This window comes from Pseudopodoces humilis, chromosome 3 (genome assembly GCF_049639895.1).
Source record: "Pseudopodoces humilis isolate 2021_Gansu_Grassland_sample_001 chromosome 3, ASM4963989v1, whole genome shotgun sequence".
Lineage (NCBI taxonomy): Eukaryota > Metazoa > Chordata > Aves > Passeriformes > Paridae > Pseudopodoces > Pseudopodoces humilis.
The window spans coordinates 36,429,517-36,450,259 of NC_142202.1; the positions used below are offsets into that span (position 1 = coordinate 36,429,517).

At 35.9% G+C, this 20,743-nt stretch overlaps 1 protein-coding gene across 4 annotated transcripts in view; it reads left to right on the forward strand.

Moving 5' to 3' along the window:
- Window positions 1–20,743, forward strand: part of BIRC6 (baculoviral IAP repeat containing 6) — a 174,982-nt gene that overhangs the window by 87,159 nt on the left and 67,080 nt on the right. For 3 of the 4 annotated variants that reach the window (XM_014255965.2, XM_014255964.2, XM_014255961.2), the window contains 12 exons: window positions 340–436; window positions 616–810; window positions 2,715–2,915; window positions 3,534–3,813; window positions 5,904–6,160; window positions 7,299–7,407; window positions 7,922–8,143; window positions 11,065–11,845; window positions 12,688–12,831; window positions 14,384–14,513; window positions 17,852–17,983; window positions 20,133–20,300. In XM_014255965.2, coding sequence (XP_014111440.2) covers window positions 340–436; window positions 616–810; window positions 2,715–2,915; window positions 3,534–3,813; window positions 5,904–6,160; window positions 7,299–7,407; window positions 7,922–8,143; window positions 11,065–11,845; window positions 12,688–12,831; window positions 14,384–14,513; window positions 17,852–17,983; window positions 20,133–20,300 — 2,716 coding nt within the window. The remainder of the gene's footprint in view (window positions 1–339; window positions 437–615; window positions 811–2,714; window positions 2,916–3,533; window positions 3,814–5,903; window positions 6,161–7,298; window positions 7,408–7,921; window positions 8,144–11,064; window positions 11,846–12,687; window positions 12,832–14,383; window positions 14,514–17,851; window positions 17,984–20,132; window positions 20,301–20,743) is intronic. The other variant, XM_014255963.2, reaches the window with a different exon arrangement.

The window sequence follows — 20,743 nt, forward strand, 5'->3', positions numbered from 1 at the left end:
CTGTTTATGTTCCTGACTAAAGGCTTGAAGATGGGACAGATATTTTATTATGTGCAAGTGAGAAACACATTTATTGTGGCTATTTTAATGCTCAGTACTCTTATTTCCCTGAAGATGCTCACCCCCTGTATTTGAGCTTTTCCGTACCCCAAAAACTTTTCCTCTGTGAGGAATTTAACCATGTGGAACATGGTATTGTATATGGTGGCAGAGAGGTCAGCTGTGCTTTCTTCCCTGGTAGTTTTGTCTACTGAAAGGGGAGGCTGAGAGCTGTTATTTGAATTTCTACTGTACTACTTTTGTATGAAACCTTGTATTTCTGAATTGATTTTCTTCTAGGGTTCTCTTGCCACATGTCAGTTATCTGAGCCACTTCTCTGGTTCATTTTACGAGTGTTGGATACAAGTGAGGCACTGAAGGCTTTCCATGATATGGGTAAGAATGTCTATTTTTCAGCCACATCAAATAAAAAGTTAGGTTTCAATTTTTTTGGCACTTAAAGAATACATATATGTGTCTACATGGGCCAATTTACTAAATAGGCCTTTGTTTATGTGGAATCTATTGCATTTTTCTGAGCAATATTTTTTTCTCTCTTCCCACATTATACACAGGTGGTGTTCAACTTATCTGTAACAACATGGTAACAAGCACAAGAGCTATTGTTAACACAGCAAGAAGCATGGTTTCAACTATTATGAAATTCCTGGACTCTGGTCCCACCAAAGCAACAGATAGCAGTTTGAAAGCCAGAGTGCTCGCTTCTGAGCCTGATAATGCAGAAGGAATTCACAATTTTGCACCTTTGGGTGAGTAATGCTTCCTTCTCTTAGATTAATGTCTCCTGGTTATTTGAATGTGTATCGAGTTCTTAACAGAAAGTAATACAGTAATGTCCAATTTTCCAATATTACTAAATCTTCTTATCAGAGGGGTTGCTGGTGTTTCAAGGGAATGTTGAGGGATGAGGTCAGACCCCTCCACCACAGGTAATATGACCTCACGTGGACAGGGGAGAAGAGGAGAGGGAGTGATCTGTGTCTGATGAAGTCATGCATCAAAGGTGAGCCCCTTTCTCCTCCCCTAGCTCAGGGGATGCCTAATTCTAGCCTGCCATCTGCCTTAGACACACTAAGACTCAGTAACTTCTTTTTAAGCACATCAATTTTGATGGCGTTAATTGGCATGGTGGAGTTAAATGGCATGGTGGGATGACAGAGAATGAGCCTGAGCTCTGCGAAGCAGAGCAGGAGAAGCTGGAGCATAAGGCTGATATTGCTGATGGTGCTCTCGTATCTGCTTCTGAGTGCTCTCATGTTGCCTGCATGAGAGTTTGTTGGAATTGCAATGCTGTTTTTATATCAATACAGTGCCTGCCAGTTAAGTAAAATGTCTGTGTTTTAAGAGGTAGTGGTACTGTAATATCTTACAAAGGCTTTCCTTTTCCGTACTAGTGTCTATATTTTCTGTCACTGCCCACTAGCCTGATGCGGCCCTTGAATGTATTCATACATTTTGTCTCACTGACAAGAGGGGATTAATTTTGAAATATCTGCAGAGATTATTGAATGAGAAAGGAATGCATTCAGTCCTGTGATTCAAATTTAAGAGTATCAAAAAGAATGGCATTACAAAAGACAGTAAAAAGAGGTTTATTTGGCAGAATAGGCACCACTGGAAATCTACTTTGCTCTTCACAAATTTCTAAATGGTAAATTTAGGAATCCTGCAAATGTTCATTCTTTATTACCTTAAATAGTAAAAATCCTAAGCGTATGTGGTGGTAGGTTCTTTCCTACCTTTTCTTCCAGCTTACAGAGTACTACAGTTCTTGATGTTCTGCCATGAGGGCATCTCTCTTAATATTAAACTTTCAATTAGGAGTGTGCTTTTGAAATTAACCTTCTGGTTGCCCTCACTTAGTACATTCTAATTCCCATAATTTAGTAGTCTCTGTAGTACATTCTGATTCTTATCACTGGGTTATTTTCTGAGATGAGGTAAATTCATTTTGGGATGAAAGTTTATCAAAATTAAAATGTCCAGCTACTGCTAGACATTCAGTCGTGGGGTCAGGCTATAGCTACTTTACAGTAACCTGTAGCTTGTAGTTTACCTGTAGCTTGGAACAGCTCAAATCTGGTCTTGTTATGCCCTATAACTTGTTAAAGAAGACAGCCTACAACTTCCTTCCTCATTATTAACTTATGCTAGGATTAGAAAAAGAAAGAGCAACTGTCGTTAGTTTTTTTTATTCTGGTGTCTTTTTTAGAAAAGGGTTTTCATGTGAAACCTTTCTAAAGAAAAAGGGTTGTAGAAGTTGGTTTTAAAGTAATTTATGTTACTTTAGTATTTAAAGTGTGTTAACTGTGAATTAATTGAGTTTAAGTTCTAAGCATGCTGTTCAACCTGCACCTTTCTATTCGGTTTGTTTTTGTCATGTACTCTTGAGAGTAAGTTTAGAATTTTGGTAGCAATTGTCCCCTAGCAGATTCCGAGGACATACATATGCATGTGGATATGTAAACTGCCTATTTAAAACAGTCTCAGAGTAAAAGAAAAGTAACTGGGCAGGGAGCATTAAACATGGGATATTACTGATAAAATAAAAGAGGTGAGACAGAAAAGGTGTTATTCCGCAGTTCAGGTTGTAAATTAATCTGGATTTTATTAATAAACATTAATAATCAATGTTAATGGTGCTATTTTGAAGGTTCAATCACCTCAAGCAGCCCCACTGCCCAGCCTGCTGAGGTGCTGCTGCAGGCTACTCCTCCCCACAGACGAGCTCGGTCTGCTGCATGGTCATACATATTTTTACCTGAGGAAGCTTGGTGTGACCTCACGATTCACCTTCCTGCAGCTGTGCTGCTCAAGGAGATCCACATCCAGCCTCACCTGGCTTCTCTGGCAAGTAAGTATATTCACTAATGTTGATGCCAGTTCAAAAATTTGAAGATTGGGGTACAGTACAAAGAGTATCATTAGAGGAACTTCAGCTGGGAGGTTGTTTGAGTAATGCCTGTAAAATAAGTTTGAAAAGCTTGAAAATTCCTTAAGAATGGAAGGCCCTGCTGCTGCTTGCCTTTTAACATAGTAGATGTCATGTGGCATTCATGTTAAATATGTAAAAAAACTCTGTCATGCTTATCAAAATTTTGCCCATTGAGAAAGTGATTTTGGTCAAGGGTCTTCAGGCAAAATGCTTTTGTATGGTAGTTGGAAAAAAGCATGAGATTTTTAGGTCTTATTGTTGTAGCCCTGATAGAGAAACTGTTTTCAGTGACAGGACTTTTCTTCATCTGGAGTCTTTGAAATAAACTATATATACCATGTTCCAAAATGTTTGTGCTTTTTAACGTGTACCGTCTTCCAGGTCAAGTTCTCCAGCTGCAGTTCTGTAGTAGTGTCTGCCTGAGATTATTTCAGTCATTTTGTTCTCTAAATTTTAAGTGTTGACCATGTATCCATGATGAAGACAAACTGATTCAGATTTTAAAATAGTGTTAAACCTTCTTATCTCACTCTGTAGCTTGCCCTTCATCAGTGTCTGTTGAAATAAGTGCAGATGGTGTCAATATGTTACCTTTGTCAACTCCTGTTATCACGAGTGGTCTCACCTATATAAAAATCCAGCTGGTAAAAGCTGAAGTTGCCTCAGCTGTCTGCCTTCGTCTCCATCGTCCTCGGGATGCCAGTACCTTGGGCCTCTCTCAGATCAAACTGTTAGGCCTCACTGCCTTTGGAAACACCTCTTCTGCCACTGTCAATAACCCCTTCCTTCCCTCTGAGGACCAGGTCTCCAAAACCAGGTAAGGTTTCAGTGTCAGGGGACAGTTTGTGCCAGTTCATGGTTTAGGGTTCGAGTTTTTTATGGTGTTTTCTCCTCTGAGTCAGATCTTTCAGTAGCAAACTCATCCTCTTTTTTTTTTTCCAGTAAGAAGGGAAATATAAGCATTCTGCCTTCTTTAGTAGCATGCTCAGTCTGCAAATGTAAAAGGGAATGTTTCCTCCCTGCAATGGTGAGAGAATACAAAGCGCAGGAAAGCATTTAGAATTGCATTTTGTGTTTTTAATGGGTAGGCAATTGTCAAAAAAATGGAGTGCAAAAGATTTCTTATCCTTACAGAAGTCAACAGAGTTACATAAGTATTGGAGCAGGAGTAGAAATAGAACAACAGAATGTTTTATGGAAGTCATATCTAATATTGCTGTTTGCAGACATTTCAGAAATAGGAGCTGAATGTTGTTATGATTCTGGCATATCAGCAAGATTTCTGTTCAAAAGCATTTATTTGGTTAGGTGGCATTTTGAGTCTCTTACTCATTTTAAAAATAAAAATAAATGAACACATAAGGAATTTTCTAAAATGTCATAGTTTTTCAACTTTGAATTTAATTTACTGAATGAATTTTTGAGATTTCCTGGTTTTTAAATTTAGCTCACTAAATTGTAAAAACTCGTTAATTTTAAATATTTCATCCTTGAGCCTTAATGTCTATAAATTTGAAGACAGCATGGGAAAGTTTTAAAAACCTTTCTTTTGCAGAGAAAAATTTTGAGAGTATAAGTAAATTTAGAGAACATGAATACTCTGTGTATAATTATTAAAAGCTGTATAACTGAAATTGGTCTTTGCTCTTAAGTAGCAGTGAAGAAAATCATTATAGCCAAATTATATTATATTGTTGCTTCAGAAAAGGTTATAAAAGTGACACAAGAACAATCAGTATCTAAAGAAAAAAGATGAGTGTATGTTCCTCATTTCTTGAAATGTTTTATTGTAGCTTTCAGCTTAATGCTGCAGATATCTCAATAAAACAACGATAGTAGTGTGAAACATATACAATCAACTTGCATAAATTTTGTTTTAGACAGAGAACTTACTCTCCTGTAATTGATGAATCCAATTTATTTAGGGGTAAATGATTCCTAAAATAAAATTTTAAGCCAAATTTAAGATCTATAATAAAGTTTATATTTTTTTAAACTGCATTTAAGGTTAGTTGTGGAAACAACTTGCTAGTTTAGAACTTGTCAGTGAAAGATTCCATTTATTTCACACACAGCTTAGATTGCCATCTTGTTCATGATGCTAGTTTAGATAGTATTGTGGTGTATTTTATAAATAAAATCTAATTGATGTATTTCCAAATTGATTAGATTACAATAGATTTGTTTCTCAGGATTTGTTATTAAAAGGACTTCTGAGTGATTTTGTCAAAGAATGCAAGAGACGAGGGAAATGTAGTAGCTAACACATTTTTAATTGATGTGCTTTTTATATATGCATTTTAAATCAAGTTCCCTAAGGTATGCTGTAGTTTGTTGTAAATGTGTATGATCCTAAATGTTTGTTATGTTAGGGAAGTTGTGCAGGTATATAATTTCAATGCCAACTACTGTTGCACCTTCACTCCTTTTGATGTAAAAAATACATACACACAAGCAAATAAAATCCAACAAAAGAAAAAAAACCAAAAACAAAACAGAAAACCAACAATCAATAAAACCTAAACCCACCCCACACCCATCCCTGTATATAAACATCTTCCCATTCCTCCTTCCCTCAGCAGGGAAGCCTTTCTTCCTGTTGGAAGAAATACGTAAATCAAGAAATCTTGAAAAGGTTTAATAATAATACTTGCAGGCTCTTAACTCTTTCTGCTCACAGACCCTGCCTTTCTTGCGATCTTAATCCAATGCTTGCAACAGCATTACAAATGTATAAATCATTGTGGTTTTAAATTCAGTGATTTGCTTTGCTCAGATGATGTTTGATCGTGTCATAGAAGTTTTCTGCAGTACTTGTCCTGTAATCTAATATAGGCGGTTGTGCTACAGATAAAAAATAATACAATAACATAATACTTTAGCTCATTTTTCTGTTTTCCTTTTCAGTATTGGATGGTTAAGATTATTACACCACTGCCTCACTCACATAAGTGATTTGGAAGGAATGATGGCTAGTGCTGCAGCACCCACTGCTAATCTGCTGCAGACATGTGCTGCTTTACTAATGTCCCCTTACTGTGGGATGCATTCTCCAAACATTGAGGCAGTGCTTGTGAAAATTGGGCTTCAGTCCACCAGAATTGGCCTAAAATTGATTGACATTCTTCTAAGAAACTGCTCAGCATCAGGGAGTGATCCTGCAGGTGAGTGCAGTGTATTTCTTCTCAGTTGGTGCTTAAAAACATGGCTTGTATAAAAGTATGAATACAGTCTATTTGCATGTTGCTTTCTGATTCTGAACCTGGGTTGCCAGAACTTGCCATTGTGCTTTGTTGGGCTGCCAAGTATCACAGTCTTTGTATGTGGGTAGTCCTACCACAGTAAAGCAGTGCAACCAGGGTTTGGTTTATCATAATTAGATGGGTGTTTTGAAGACAGAGTAGGATGCACAGAGTATCCTAAATGCCTCTTACTTTAGATACTGTGTCCAGATGTTTTAAAATAAAGACCACTGCCACAAGTACTGCTAAGGAAAACTAATGCAGCAGAATTTGGGCAGCAGTAGTCTATAGGACAGTATGAATTCTGAATAGCACTAAGCATTGAAAATATTTGTATGTGGAGGTACGTAACAAAGATACAACTACATTCTATGTCCCACAGTGAAATTTTGCAGAAGCTGTTCTGCTAGTGCACTGGGGGTTTTGTATTTATAGTTTCATACCACTTTGCTGTTTTGTACCTTCTAAATGAAAGAAAACAAATCCAATTTTTCCTGTTCTGAGGCTGCTGACAGAAAAAACGCTTAAAATGGCTTCCATGTCTTCTTTTGCCTTGACTTAGTGTTTCAGTGCAGACTGTTGTTAGATAGGAGAGTACTTTCTGACAGGGCAGAGGTTGAACACAGTGAGGTGAAGCTGAATCGGAAATAATGTGTGGAAATCTTCAGCTGTAATCCCATTGATGGAAATTTGACTTAAATAAGCTTTCATTTTGAAAAAAGTGCTTCTGTGATGCAAGAGGTTTGATAGCTCTGTTGGAATTAGTCGTGTCTTTTTGGAATATGTTGAAGGAAACCCTACCATGTAAACCTCTAAGTCCTGTATCTGCTAAATGTTGTAATGGCTTTTCTTTCGTAGTAGGGCTGAACATTGGACATACAAAATGCACAGTTTTGAGACAGTAGTGTATATAGGAATTTCATCCTTATGTTAATGAGAAAACTTAATTCAATGTTAATATTGCAATTCTGTAATAATATCATTAGTACACTTAAAAAAAATACGTATGTAAGTACTTCTGTTATTTCCCCTCCCCTTTTTTTTTTTTGAATGCGGCAAGATCTGAATAGCCCTTTACTGTTTGGAAGATTAAATGGTCTCTCTTCTGACTCCACAATAGACATTCTTTATCAGCTTGGAACAACTCAAGACCCTGGAACAAAAGATAGGTAATGTTTTTTGGGTTGTCATATGGAAGCATATACAGAAAATAACCTGCTAAACAGTGGCTTGATATTAGTTCACAAAGCCAAACATTTTTGAAATCTGATTGCTCTGAGGTAGCAGGGAAGTGCAGAAATCTGAAAAAGTTTTCCCAGCTTTCTGTCCTAGTTCTTTGCATCCTTTCCAGGGAATGCTGTCCATCTTTTTCTGCTCTTATAAATGTGATAAAACTTTGGTTTTCAACTGACTTTTCTCTCAAGTAGTCAGAGTTCAGATACCTGTTACATTTTCTTTTTCTGCAGAAGGTTCACATTTGAGAGTCCAAGATAAATTTTTTAATTAATTTTTGCCCTGATCTAAGTCTTGAGAAAAAAGAGCTTGAGCTCACTCTCAAACTTTACTTTAAAGAAACAGATAAATGTGTAAATTGGATTACAAAAAAAAACCAAACAGCAAGCTAATTTGATTCTGAGTGTTTCTTTGTTAGTTTATAATATGCAACATCATCTTGTCTTACAGAATTCAAGCGCTGCTGAAATGGGTCAGTGATTCTGCAAGAGTTGCAGCTATGAAAAAAAGTGGCCGGGTCAGCTACATTTGTCCCAATAGCTCAACCAGAGAGTATGGGCTTTTGATGCCATCTCCTTCCCACTTGCACTGTGTAGCAGCAATTTTGTGGCATAGTTACGAATTGCTTGTTGAATACAATTTGCCAGCATTGCTGGACAGGGAGCTCTTTGAGTAAGTAAAGCAAAGTTTTGCACCGCATTATTTTTATAGTTACATTGTTTTGTTCATAGATATAATACAACTTGAAGGGTACTTATTGTGAAATAGTGGAAAGTGATGTGTCTGAAGCTAATTGATAGAGTTGATACCTAAAGATATCCAAACAGGTAGTTTTGTAGTCCTAAACTCAATGCTGCACTTCACATATTCCAGGTGTAATTGTGTTTAAGGACCCAAAATTCTGAAATGAAACAGCAAATCCATGTATTTACTTGCATATATGTGAAAGGTAAGCTGGTTCATGGTTTTGTTCATGAGGTCTTTTAATAGGCTATTCTTGTTGAAATTATTTGCAGTAATTTTCACAGTGCAAATAAGTGATCTTCGTTAGGATGCTGTTATAGAAGCATTATCTTATTCATCACAGTATCCAGTATCTGCAACTGACAGCTGAGAGGTAGGAAGGGGGAGATGATTTTTTGGAGTTTTCACTTCTGTTCTGGCCAGTCTGATCTGAAAGAAATGAAGGCACAAAATCGGGAGTGAATCTTAAACTATGAACTTGCTTCATTTTGATACATTCTAAAGAGATATTCACCCTAAACACCAAACGTATATTCTTAATGACTCCCAAAATGAAAATAAATGATCTAATATTTGCAGTTTATGTTGCTTAACCCTCTATTCTGTTAAAACAAAAAAGCCACATAACATTGTTTCACATGTTTTATAGAAAAATGCCTGTTAAATTACTGTGTCTAGCTTTAGTCAGGCATCTTTGATTTGTACCGTTGAATACAGTTGCTGTTAATGAAGGGATCTTCGCACATGGTTCTGCTGTTGCTCTTAGGAAGCCTTCAAATTTTTCCACAACCAGTCTCCTTTAGGCATAGTCAGACATTAAAACACCATCAACTGTATAAGTTATGGTTACAGGTACAAGCATGTGAAACTCTTACATATGTGCAACATGACTTCAAGCAAGACAATTTCCAAAGACACTTCAGTGATACTGTGATGTAGATAATTTTTAATTCAAAATGAGCTTGTTCATCTTCATAATCAGTTTGAGAATTTTAAATTGCAGGTCAATTAGTCCTTTTAACAACACACTTTAACAGAATTGCATTTTCAGGATACATTTTAACATTTGAAAAGAAAAAGCTCTAATAAAAATGGACTTTCTAAAATGGACAACCCAATTAGATTTATATAAAAGGGGGTTTCACAGCTGAGTTCCTGGCTTTTGGAGGATAGTGTGTTGTTTTCATCACAGGGAGAAATAATAGTTTGTACCTACTCTGAGTATGCAAGTTATAATATAGCCCTGTTCCCCTACCTCCTGCCAGATATAAAACTATCACTCATATAAGCCACCATCTGGAGCAAATTATAAAATATATTCCTTAATAAATATAAAAGATTTTTTGTCAGAGTTATATGGGTAAATAATTTTTCTAATAAAAATAACTTTTCATGTGTATTCTTCATCTTCTTTAATATTGTAACTTTTGAAATATTGAAATGGATTCTAGCTATAGCTCCAAGTTTCTCCTTCATGTGATAAATCACTTTTTTCTTGGAAATATTTTCCTATCATCCCCATTTTCCATTTCATTATTTTTGCTTAGGCCAGTGGATGCTACTCCCTTAGTTATTTTTAAATATGTATTTAGGAAAAAATGTTATTTTTCATAGAGCATGAACTGTTCCAGAAGATTTTGGCATTTGGATTGTGTTAATATATAGTTGGAGAAGAGTTAAGTGTGGCTTTATTATATGTGGACTTTTGGAAATTGTGACTGACTTTCCGGAGTTACAGATCATTTAGCCACTGAGATGAGTTTTGTGTTGGGGAGGGGTTTTATTGACCATTATCTTGACTGGTGATAAATCCAGCTTTTGGTTAGACCCAGAGAGTTCCTTGAGTTCCTAGTGCACCCTTAGGCTAAACATAGAATAACATTTCCATCTAGAAGAGGGGAAAACAACCCTTTTCTTCAAACGGGAATGCAATATATGAAAATACGTCCAAATTTAATTTAAAAACCTAGCATTGAATGGTGTGAAGTGCATGTTTGCCTCTGTATGTAAATGTTTAGATGATGTAACACCTATGGTGTCATGGTACTGTGAATGCAGTTTGGAAAACTTTTTTTTAAAGTACTTTGCATACTCTGAACAAGTCTGTGTGAAGAAATTACCGTTTTACTTCACAAGTACCCCTTCTGAAATTTAAGCTGTATAACAGGAGTTAGCTTCTATACTCATATGCCTTGGATTAGCATTCAAGCAGATAGTACTTGGATGTGAGGTCAAAGGTAGATGGGATTTTAGAATTGCTGAGGAATAACTCTGTTGTCCTAACTTTAGGTCAAGTAAGGTCAAGCAAGGATGTGTTGCTCAACCAACAGTGTTGTTGCTGCTTTCATTTTTTTGCAGCATATTTAAGAAGATACCTAACAAGAATTATTTTTTTTTTAAATTTTGAAACATGTTGAAGTACTTCTAGTTTTTAAAAAGAATTGAGACCTTCATGTAAATGAGCCTATGTACACACATGTGTGACCCTAATAATAGCTGCAGCTTGGAGAATTGACAACACAAAGAGGTTGCAGTTGGTTATAAATGGGTAAGATGTATGACAACTGTCTAAAGACTGAAATCTGGTTTTTTGTGTCCAGCTGGTTTATATTTATTTAAAATACAGCATGGTGAAAAATTTAAGCATATAGTTGAGAAATACCTTTTGGGTAATCAGCATCCAGCTGAGACTGTGATCCAAAAGAATCTTCCAAGTTCAGCATGGAGTGTTTCAAAGCAGCTTCTATAATAGTAAATCATAAAAGTGCAAAATGTTTTATGAACTAGTGATAATAAAAGGGAAAATGACTGGCAGACTGTGTATTGATATGATTTTCTGTCTTTTACAGGTCCCTGTTTAACTGGTCTATGTCTCTTCCCTGCAACATGGTTTTGAAGAAAGCTGTTGATAGTTTGCTTTGTTCCATGTGCCACATCCATCCAAATTATTTTTCCTTGCTGATGGGATGGATGGGTATCACTCCTCCTCCAATGCAGTGTCAGCACAGACTGTCTATGACCGATGACAGCAAAAAGCAGGACCTTAGTTCATCTTTGACAGATGACTCTAAAAATGCACAAGCCCCTCTTGCACTTACAGAGTCCCACCTGGCTACTCTTGCTGCCTCATCTCAGTCTCCTGAAGCTATCAAGCAGTTACTGGACTCAGGTTTGCCTTCACTGCTTGTAAGAAGTCTTGCTAGTTTTTGCTTTAACCATACTTCTAGCTCTGACTGCACTGCACAATCAATGGATATCACCCAGGACAGGCTCAGGAGGCACCATGTTCCACAGCACTTTAATAAAATGCCCATCACGGCAGACCTGGTTGCTCCTGTTCTCAGGTTTCTGACAGAAGTTGGCAACAGCCACATGATGAAGGATTGGTTGGGTGGCTCTGAAGTCAATCCATTGTGGACAGCACTTTTATTCCTGTTGTGCCATTCTGGTGCTACCTCTGGAGGACACAATATGACGGCACAACAGACCAGTGCAAGATCCAGCTTGCTTTCTTCAACTGTAACCACAGGATTGACCACTCAGCAGCGGACAGCAATTGAAAATGCAACAGTTGCTTTCTTCCTACAGTGCATCTCTTGCCATCCTAATAACCAGAGACTTATGGCACAGGTGAGAGAGAAAATTAATGTTTCTTTTGGTTTTGTAAGCTGTCTTTGACTGGAAAAAATTTATATTAAAAATGTGAGCTTGTTGGTCTGAGCCTGAAACATATAAAAATGTTTTGGCATGACTGTTCAGTCCTGTGTATAGATTTATATTCCTCTTGGCTTAGAGAAATAAACTTTAGACTGAACTCCAAAAGACTGTTTAATTGGATAGGACTAAACTTTTGTGAAATGGAATTTGAACAGCAAGCTTCATACACATATTTAATATTAGTAACCTGAAGAGATTTCCTGGGAAGTTTGCTTGTGCAACCTGTGTCTAAGGAAATACAAGGTATTGCAGAATATGGCTTTTCATTTGGCATTTTAGAGCAGCTATCTTTGTCATATTCATTAACCTTGCAGACCTAGCTGAATACAAGTATATTGAAAAATTAGTTTTTCAGCATTAAAAATTATGATGCTTTAGGAAGAAATAGACTTCAGTAAAAATTTGAGACAGTTCTCTGTTAATGGCTGGGAGTAATAGTGCATTATGCTGTGGGAAGGAAATGTTTGCTTTAGGGATTCAGAAGCTGTTTTTATAGCTACTTCATTTTCAGTTTTTTATCTTTTTGAGAAACCTACATGTTTGCAATAGTTTTGATGCTGTAGTCAGTGTTTTAAACTTTTATATTAAGGGCCTTATTTGCTGCAGGCATTTTCTTCAGTGGTGCTCATTTCTGAGCTGGTTTCTGTGACCACTGGAAGTGGATCTTGGGCACTGCCTACTATGGCTGTGCAGAGTTATATTTTAAAGACCTAGACAGAAATATTTTAAATCTGATATCAATATTGCATTCTCAGGTTCTCTGTGAATTGTTCCAGTCCTCTCCTCAGCGTGGGAACCTCCCAACCTCTGGAAATATTTCAGGATTTATTAGGAGACTTTTTTTGCAGCTGATGCTAGAGGATGAGAAAGTGACTTTGTTTCTTCAGTCGCCTTGTCCAGTAAGAAATTTTGATACCATATGGTAAATGTGGAATATTTGTTGGAAGCATACGGCTTCTGAAGGATCTGACAACTGAAATTTATCTTACTGAAGGCTTTTTAATAGTACCCTTACACACTAGCAATAACTATAGATACAATATGTATCCAGTAGTCCTTAGCAGTTTCATTAAGGATCAGTCATAGTCAAAATTGGCAGACATCCTTCAGCAGTTAGCCAGAATGCCATGAATAAATTGAGTGACAAATACATGAATTAATTTCTAAAGCAGATGTATGCTTTATGGTTCCACATGCTTCACTGGGACAGAATTACAATTGATTTCTTAAGTGCTCTCCATTGAAGGCTGTGACTAAAAAAATAGGGTAAAATCACAAGTTTCTTTAAGAGATCTGGTACTCCAATCCAGGAAAAAGTATTTGCTGCTTTGGTTTCTGCATCTCAGAAATGAAGTAATACAGGAGATACATGAGAGGGAAACTGGATTGAGTTGTATAAAATGGAAAAGGAGACACAAATACAGTTTTAGCACAAACATTTAAATGTTTTAAGATGGCTAAATAATTGTTAACTGATCCAACAATAATGTGAAGGTAACATCAATTTTCTGTTAATTGTTTTACATAAAACAGATTTTTACAGAAAGCTATTACTAGATATGTAAAAGCAGAAAAAATGCTTTGAACTCCTCATAATTCATTTTCTTCTATTAAAAACACTGGGAAATTTTGTTCTTGCTGAGATGATTCCTCCTATAACATGCAAAAAGAAACCTTAAAAATAATGTGGATGTACACAGGATATAGAGGATAACATGATATAATTCTAGAATATCCAAGAACATAGACCTTTCAAAGATTGGCTCCCCTTTTTTATCTTATAAGATTAAATTCTTACCAAAACTGTTTTTCAGAAGCTCAGTTCTGGTTGTCAGTAAATACTTTTTTTTTTATTGCACTGCACAACAATAAATTGGTTCTCTAAGTGCATATTAGTAAAGAAGGTCTTCAGGGCTGTTATGTTACGGTAAAATATTTGCAATGTTTTAACTAATAGTGACTTAGTTACCTGTCATAATAACAATAAGTAGATATCAAGTCTAGAATAAACTTCCTTCTCAAGTCAGAAAAACAGAGAAACGTCATCATCCTTCTCTACTCAAAGTATATTGCTGTTTTCCGATATTTAGTTTTAGAGTGAGGTTTTCATTTCCTGAATAATTGCAAGTCTCAGGCATGCAATTTTTCTCTCATATTACAGCTATGTAAAATAATTGGGATTTTTAAAGCAAAGATGATATCCTACTGTTTGTGGTCCTAAAAATATTGTAAGCTTTCAAAACAAATTATTTTGAGTTAAATAACTAAACATGTCCTAATGTGATGTATTTTTACTGTATACCTCTGAAGTTGAAGGTTATGTCAGTTTTCTTTTTTAGCACGCTAAGAATTTAGCTTTATCTAGCTGATGTGGCTTTATAAGAACATAGTTGTTTAAGTTATTTCTCAGTGTTAAAGTCATAATTAATGTTGACTGTTTTTTCCTTTCAGCTGTACAAAGGTAGAATTAATGCTACTAGTCATGTAATTCAACATCCAATGTATGGAGCTGGACACAAATTTCGTACTCTTCACTTGCCTGTCTCAACAACTCTAGCAGAGGTTCTTGATCGTGTGTCAGGCAAGTTTGCAATAGTTCATGGGGTTTTTTGCTTTTTTTTTAAATGCAGATTAAAAAAAAAAAATCTTACATTGTTTGTTTGACCATACAAATGATACTGTGAATATCAGTCTTTAAAATACATTGTCTTTCATCCATTCATTAAATTTCTCCAAATTCTGTCAGTTAAATATCCTGGAACTTAGTGATCCATCTCAAGGTGAAGATGTATGTCCTGTGAAAAAGACTTTGATAAAGGTTCCATCTAATTTCTGTGGTTATACATTTCTTCGCTATATAAATATTTGTATTCACTTACTAAATGGAAAATGAAAAGTGTCATTTACTTTAATTTATTTGTTTGTTTTTTACATTTCAGTGCTTTCAGTTATACTACTTGAATATACACTGAGAGATAAACCTATCTGTAGGGAACTCTGTTGATCAGGCTTTCACAGACCATAATATGGATTTTGACACCTGAATGATGGACATCTTAATCTTAAAATTAATCCCTTTAATAAATAAACACTTTCATTTTAGTGTTTATTTAATACTTCAGGAAACAGAATTGTATGTTAAAGATTAGGGTTAATATTTTTTTAAAATTTAGTTAAAGAGTAGAATTCATACTGAGGATGTCATGTTTATGCCAGAGCGCTCTAGGTAAAACCAGGCAAGATGCAAGTTGATTGTCCTCTAGTAATAAAGAGAGCAAAAATTGTTTGGACATGTTAAATGAAAAATCAGTTTTATACATGTCTGGTTAAAAAAAATTAAACAAATCCAGGATTACTACTTTATTCTTCAAATGTGGTTCTCAATAATACCAAACAAAAGTCAAAGATCTTTGGTTCAATTATTTTGCCATATGCGAGATATATGCACTTGGTTGCCCATTCATCTGACTAGGTATGTATGCTCCTATATGTAGGTTTACTTGAATGTGTACTTTTTAGGAACTCAGTGTAGGTCAACTTTCAATTTATGAGACAGGTCTTCATGCAGTTAAAAGCAACTATTGCTTTTTTATATCTATGGAAAACTTTTACCTTGAAATTACTAACAAATTCGTTGGGACAATAAATGATACCTAACAAGCTGACAGGAGTACTAAAATGTTATTTGGCAGAGAGTACTAGATAGGACAAGATGTGTTTTAGGATTTTAATAGAAAAATAACCATTCCTAGCTAAATGCTTGTATCTTATTTATCAAGGAATCGTTTACTATTTCTGATAGAATTCTATATTTATTTACTGTCCAGAGAGTCATGTGTGAAATGTGACTAAGGTTTTTCTGACCACAAACTGTGCAAGGATCTCATTACTGTAATGGGTGGGGTGTTCACTTCATACGAGGTAGGGATCAGTTACTGAGCAGTGACATAAACTGTACTGAGTAGCTGCCTTGGTGGTGTATTGTTGTCAGCTTGATAGCCAGTGCTGATAAGGACTGGAGAGGAGAATGTGATGATGTGGTGAACTGTAATGTCTGTAATTGAAAATGGTCAAGTGCTGACTTTATAGGGCACCATTACTTTAGGGTTTGCTACAGCATTGTTATGCCTTGTCTTTGTGGTTCTTGTATGGCATTCCATGAGGTCCGTGGTTAGGACAGAGTAAAGAAGGCTTGAAATGAGGAGCAAGCTGTGTGTTTGGGGTGAGAGAGAGAAGGGACGGACAGAGGTAGAAATAGGAAGTCATGAAGATCCTGTGTCAGAATCTGTCCCCTGGGTTAATTTCTTTTTTCTTAACTGCTGTTAATGTCTCAAATTAACAGTTTCATACTTCTGCAGAAATAAATCACAAAAACTATATTAGTTTTTTATTTTTTCCCCCAGCTTTTAGAAAAACAGAGGGGGAGAAAGGGGTCTTAAAATCATAGATAGATCTGCTGCTTGCATCCCTTCACCATAGGAAGAAAATGTGCAGGACACAGCAGATAAGATTGCCTGGATGAGTACCAGTTGTTTTGTATTTCATGCACCTTAGTCTTGAGTTACTGCTTGAGTCAGAAGAACTGAGCAACAAATCTGGGTATCGCCCGAGTAGTTAAAATACCGTTGCTTAACCTTCTTTAATAATTTTATTAATGCTCTTTAAATTCCCCAGCAGTAAGTGGACATTGATTCCATGGGACAAAACTATACCAACTCAGAAATTTCATAGTAGTATTAATAGTAGTAGTAATAATGATGATTTTTTTTTAAAAAAAGCCAAAAACATACACAGTCTAATAGATAGATTCATATGTGTGTGTATTTGTACATGTACATGCATATATATGTGTGTGTGTGTATTTATATATATACACACAGATGTATACGTAGAGTGTGTATGTGTGTGAATGTTGAGTCCTAAGTGGCAGTAGTTTCACTCTGTGTATTTTTTTAGTCTCCACTGCTGTCTAACACAGACATAACTAATATCTTCAGGCACAAATGGCAGTATATTTCCAAGCAACCAAACCACATCCCTTTCAGGACCTCACCCACTGCTGACACACAGTTAAAGGTAGCTGGATGGTACTTCTAGGTCTTGAGTCTAGTTAAACCTTAAAGCTGCTGTGGCTATGTGGAAACAAGTTACTACTCAGAAGCAATTAGAGAATTACTTGGCCTTTTTGGTGCCAGTGTTGTACCATACAGGGTATGAAATCATCTATTGTCACCAATCATCAGTGATTTAATAAATTAGATAAGTTACTGAGAGTTGTGATCTACACTAATGATGGAACCAAAATGGTTGAACTGCAGTAATCCAATGTTCTCTGAAGCAAACAGCTCAAGATTTGGTTGTGTGATGTACTTTAGGCATCTTCCAATTTCAAAGGAAGAGAATTTACCAGTTCTAAATTGGATTAGTATGTAAGGAAAGATACCCAGACCCAAATACAAGAGCCTAATTAAATAAATCTGCAGCTGTCCTTAAAAAAAAAAAAAAAATTTGGAATTTCTTTTTTTGTTGGATTTTTTTTGCTGGAGTTTTTTTTTTCAAGATTTTTTATGGGTTTTCTGGTTCATTGGGTTTGGGTTTCAATAGGGATTTTTTGCTTATCTCATTTTTTGGTGATTGCAGAGGTTTAGTAGGTTTTTTAATGTGAAAACACTTGACTCATCAAGTAATGGTTTTAAAACTGTTTAAGTGGCCAGAGAGCAGAGTTTTGGGGGAAGAAGGGGACAGAATTACTGTAATACCTTAATTCATAGGTATTGACAAGACTATTACAGTCTGTGTTGGCACTTAGAGACACTACAATAATTGAGAATAGCTTAGAAACTAATAAAATCAACTTAGTGTCTTGAAATGCTTTTCTTCCTCTCTTTATTTGTCCTTGTCCCCTCCACCCCCATATAGATACACCCAGTATTACAGCTAAGCTAATTAATGAACAGAAGGAGGATAAAGAAAAAAAGAACTATGAAGAGAAAGAAAAAGTTAAAGCAGAAAATGGATTTCAGGACAATTACAGCGTTGTTGTTGCTTCTGGTATGTCTTTTTCTTCTATATTTTATAAAATGGATCTCTCAGGTGTTAAAAGTGTGTGGAGAAGAAAATGTCTACCAATAATTTTATTACTAATGAATAGTGGTTAGAAAGATTGTCGTACCCAGTACTACAATTGTAATGTAACTGCTACGCAGCAAAGATTGATTCCTGGTGAAACAGCTGCCTCTAGTAGATTATACTTCGACAAATTTGTCAAATATATGTACACCTAAATATATGTGTGTGTGATATCTTCGTGGATGCTGTTGCTGTAATTTTACAGCATTTTTAAATGACACCCCTAGACCTTGGAGGGTGTTATTGCTTCTACCTTTTTCAGTAGCTGGTGCAACAGAGTTTAATCACCTCTCTTCCCAAATTATGCTTTGGAAATAAAAGGTATCCACATACTTTTCCTAACAACTAACAGTACTCTGCTAAAAGCTGTCAGATGGAGATGTCGGCATAAAATCACGTTATTCCACTTGGAAACAACAAATACTGGAGTTTCTTTCAAAGCATTCAGTTTATATAAACTGAGTGGAACTTCAGTGCTCTTTCATGTAAGCTCTTTTCCTGCAGACATATTGTTGGAGGGTATAGACTGAACATAGTAATTTTGCAGTGGTACACAAATGTTATAGTTCAGATGATGGCTGTGGAAGTCATTAGTCTTTCCGTCTGGAGTTGATTAATGAACTTCAAATTACTCCCTTGCTATCTAGCTTTCTGCCATTGTTGAGGTACCTCGAGTTCTTTCACACTTGATGAAGCATGAAGCAGAGATGCTGATTTCCTTTGACTTTTGGCACCAATATTTCTTAAGCTTTTTATTTCAGGTTTTTAGATGTAGATGTAACAACGCAAATGTTGAATAGGGCAGCATTTTTACTGAACTTGGTATACATTTAAAACAACATAGCTATGTTAATTACACCATCTTTATCTGACAAGATATTTACAGTAGGTGCCACTTAAACAAGTTAAACATGTTTTAGTAGTATCTAAAATATTAATAAGTCCAAGCAAAGGGTTAAAGCACAAATAAATCTAGAAAGAAAAATATGCCAAGCTTGAAGATAGGGCATAGCATTGTCAGCCATGTCATTCCAGTTGCATTGCTCATCCTACTGCCTGATATATCCCATTCTTTATTAAGAAGAAAAAGATTTCAGGTTTTTTTGATGTTTTTTCCAATTTTCTCCAATTCAGTAAGAGTTTCAATAAACTTATTTCATTTGCATTTGTTTTTACTTACCTGTTTGTTAAATATTTTCTTCTTTTGTCATTAATTTTTTGTATATTCTGAGGATTTTTTGGTGTCCTCAGAATCTCAAGAAGTTAAAAGTATTTAACTTCTTACCTATGAGTAAAATTAATAGAGGGAGAAGATGGTATTTGCAGTCTGATCTTCCTGTAGCAAGCTAGTTTAGTGTACTGACATTATTGGACAATGTGTTGCGCATTAGAGCTGTTTCTAACGATCAGCTGAAACCAGAGTGTATTACAGCATTAGAAGTGTGGATATTGTTAGTTTTGTGGCAGCTCATGGACAATGGTAAATTAGTAATTGTCTAACAGTAAGGTTTTATGTAGCTATTGTACCTCCTAATTTTCATGTAGTGCTTACTTCAAATGTTTTAGGCCAGGGAACTTGAAAAGTGCATATAGACACCTTTCGTCACATGTGGTACTGTCAGTACTGCAGCTAAAGTCACCTTTGTAGGCCACACAAGTGGTTATTATCTATAATCTGTGCTGAAATGTGTGTCAGTATGGAAAATCTTGCCTTTCTTGCTTTCAGGTGAAAAGACAGCCTAAAAACTTTTGCTGTAGGGCCCATTGTGAGACACTCTCTGTAACGAGAGCAGAAGTGGAATACCTTTTTCTTTTTTTATGCATGCTATCATCTAGTTATGGTTTGATTTATGTTTGGGGCTTGGGAGAATACACAGCCTTTTAACTAAAAATATTTGTATTATATCCAAATATCTTTTATAAATAAATGTTATTCTGGTATTTAATTAGCCAGCGAGGTAAAGTTCTTACATTTTTCTATCATTGAAGATACATTTTGAGTATGTTGTGTCTTGGCTAACTGTAAGTATTAAATACTAGAACATCTTAAAATTTTTTACTTCTGTACTAGGTTTGAAATCTCAGTCAAAAAGAGCTGTTTCATCCACTCCTCCACGTCCACCATCAAGGCGAGGAAGAGTGATGTCAGATAAAGTTGGTACTTCTTCCTCAGGAGGAGAATCTTCCAGCAAGACCATTAGTGTTCCAGTCTTTCATCTGTACCATAAACTACTACCAGGTAACTTTAATAACACATTTTAAACATCAAAATTACAGTCTTTTCAGTGGCTGTTGTGTGATCAGGAAGTTATTACAGCTGTAGTGGGCATCAGCATCTTGGAAGTGTGGAGCCCTTCTGGGCTGGTAGACGACTTTCAACTGGAAAGAATTATAACATCAGCAACTGCTGATGTAGCATTATAGCATCATAGCGGCTCAAAAAAGCAGCAGATAGATTGATCTCCCTTGAAGTTTAGTACCTTGTTCCTAAAAAACTTTCTCAAAACACTTTTACTTTCACTCACAAATGAAAGCAGGGTGGGTTTGAAAGGTGACTTAGGTTTTCTTCCACATGGATGGCAGAACTCAACTGGTACCAGTGCACCAGTTTAGAGGCTTTCCTCTGGCAATTAGCAGGATCATATACTTGGATTAAAATATCTAAAATTGATGAGCATAACC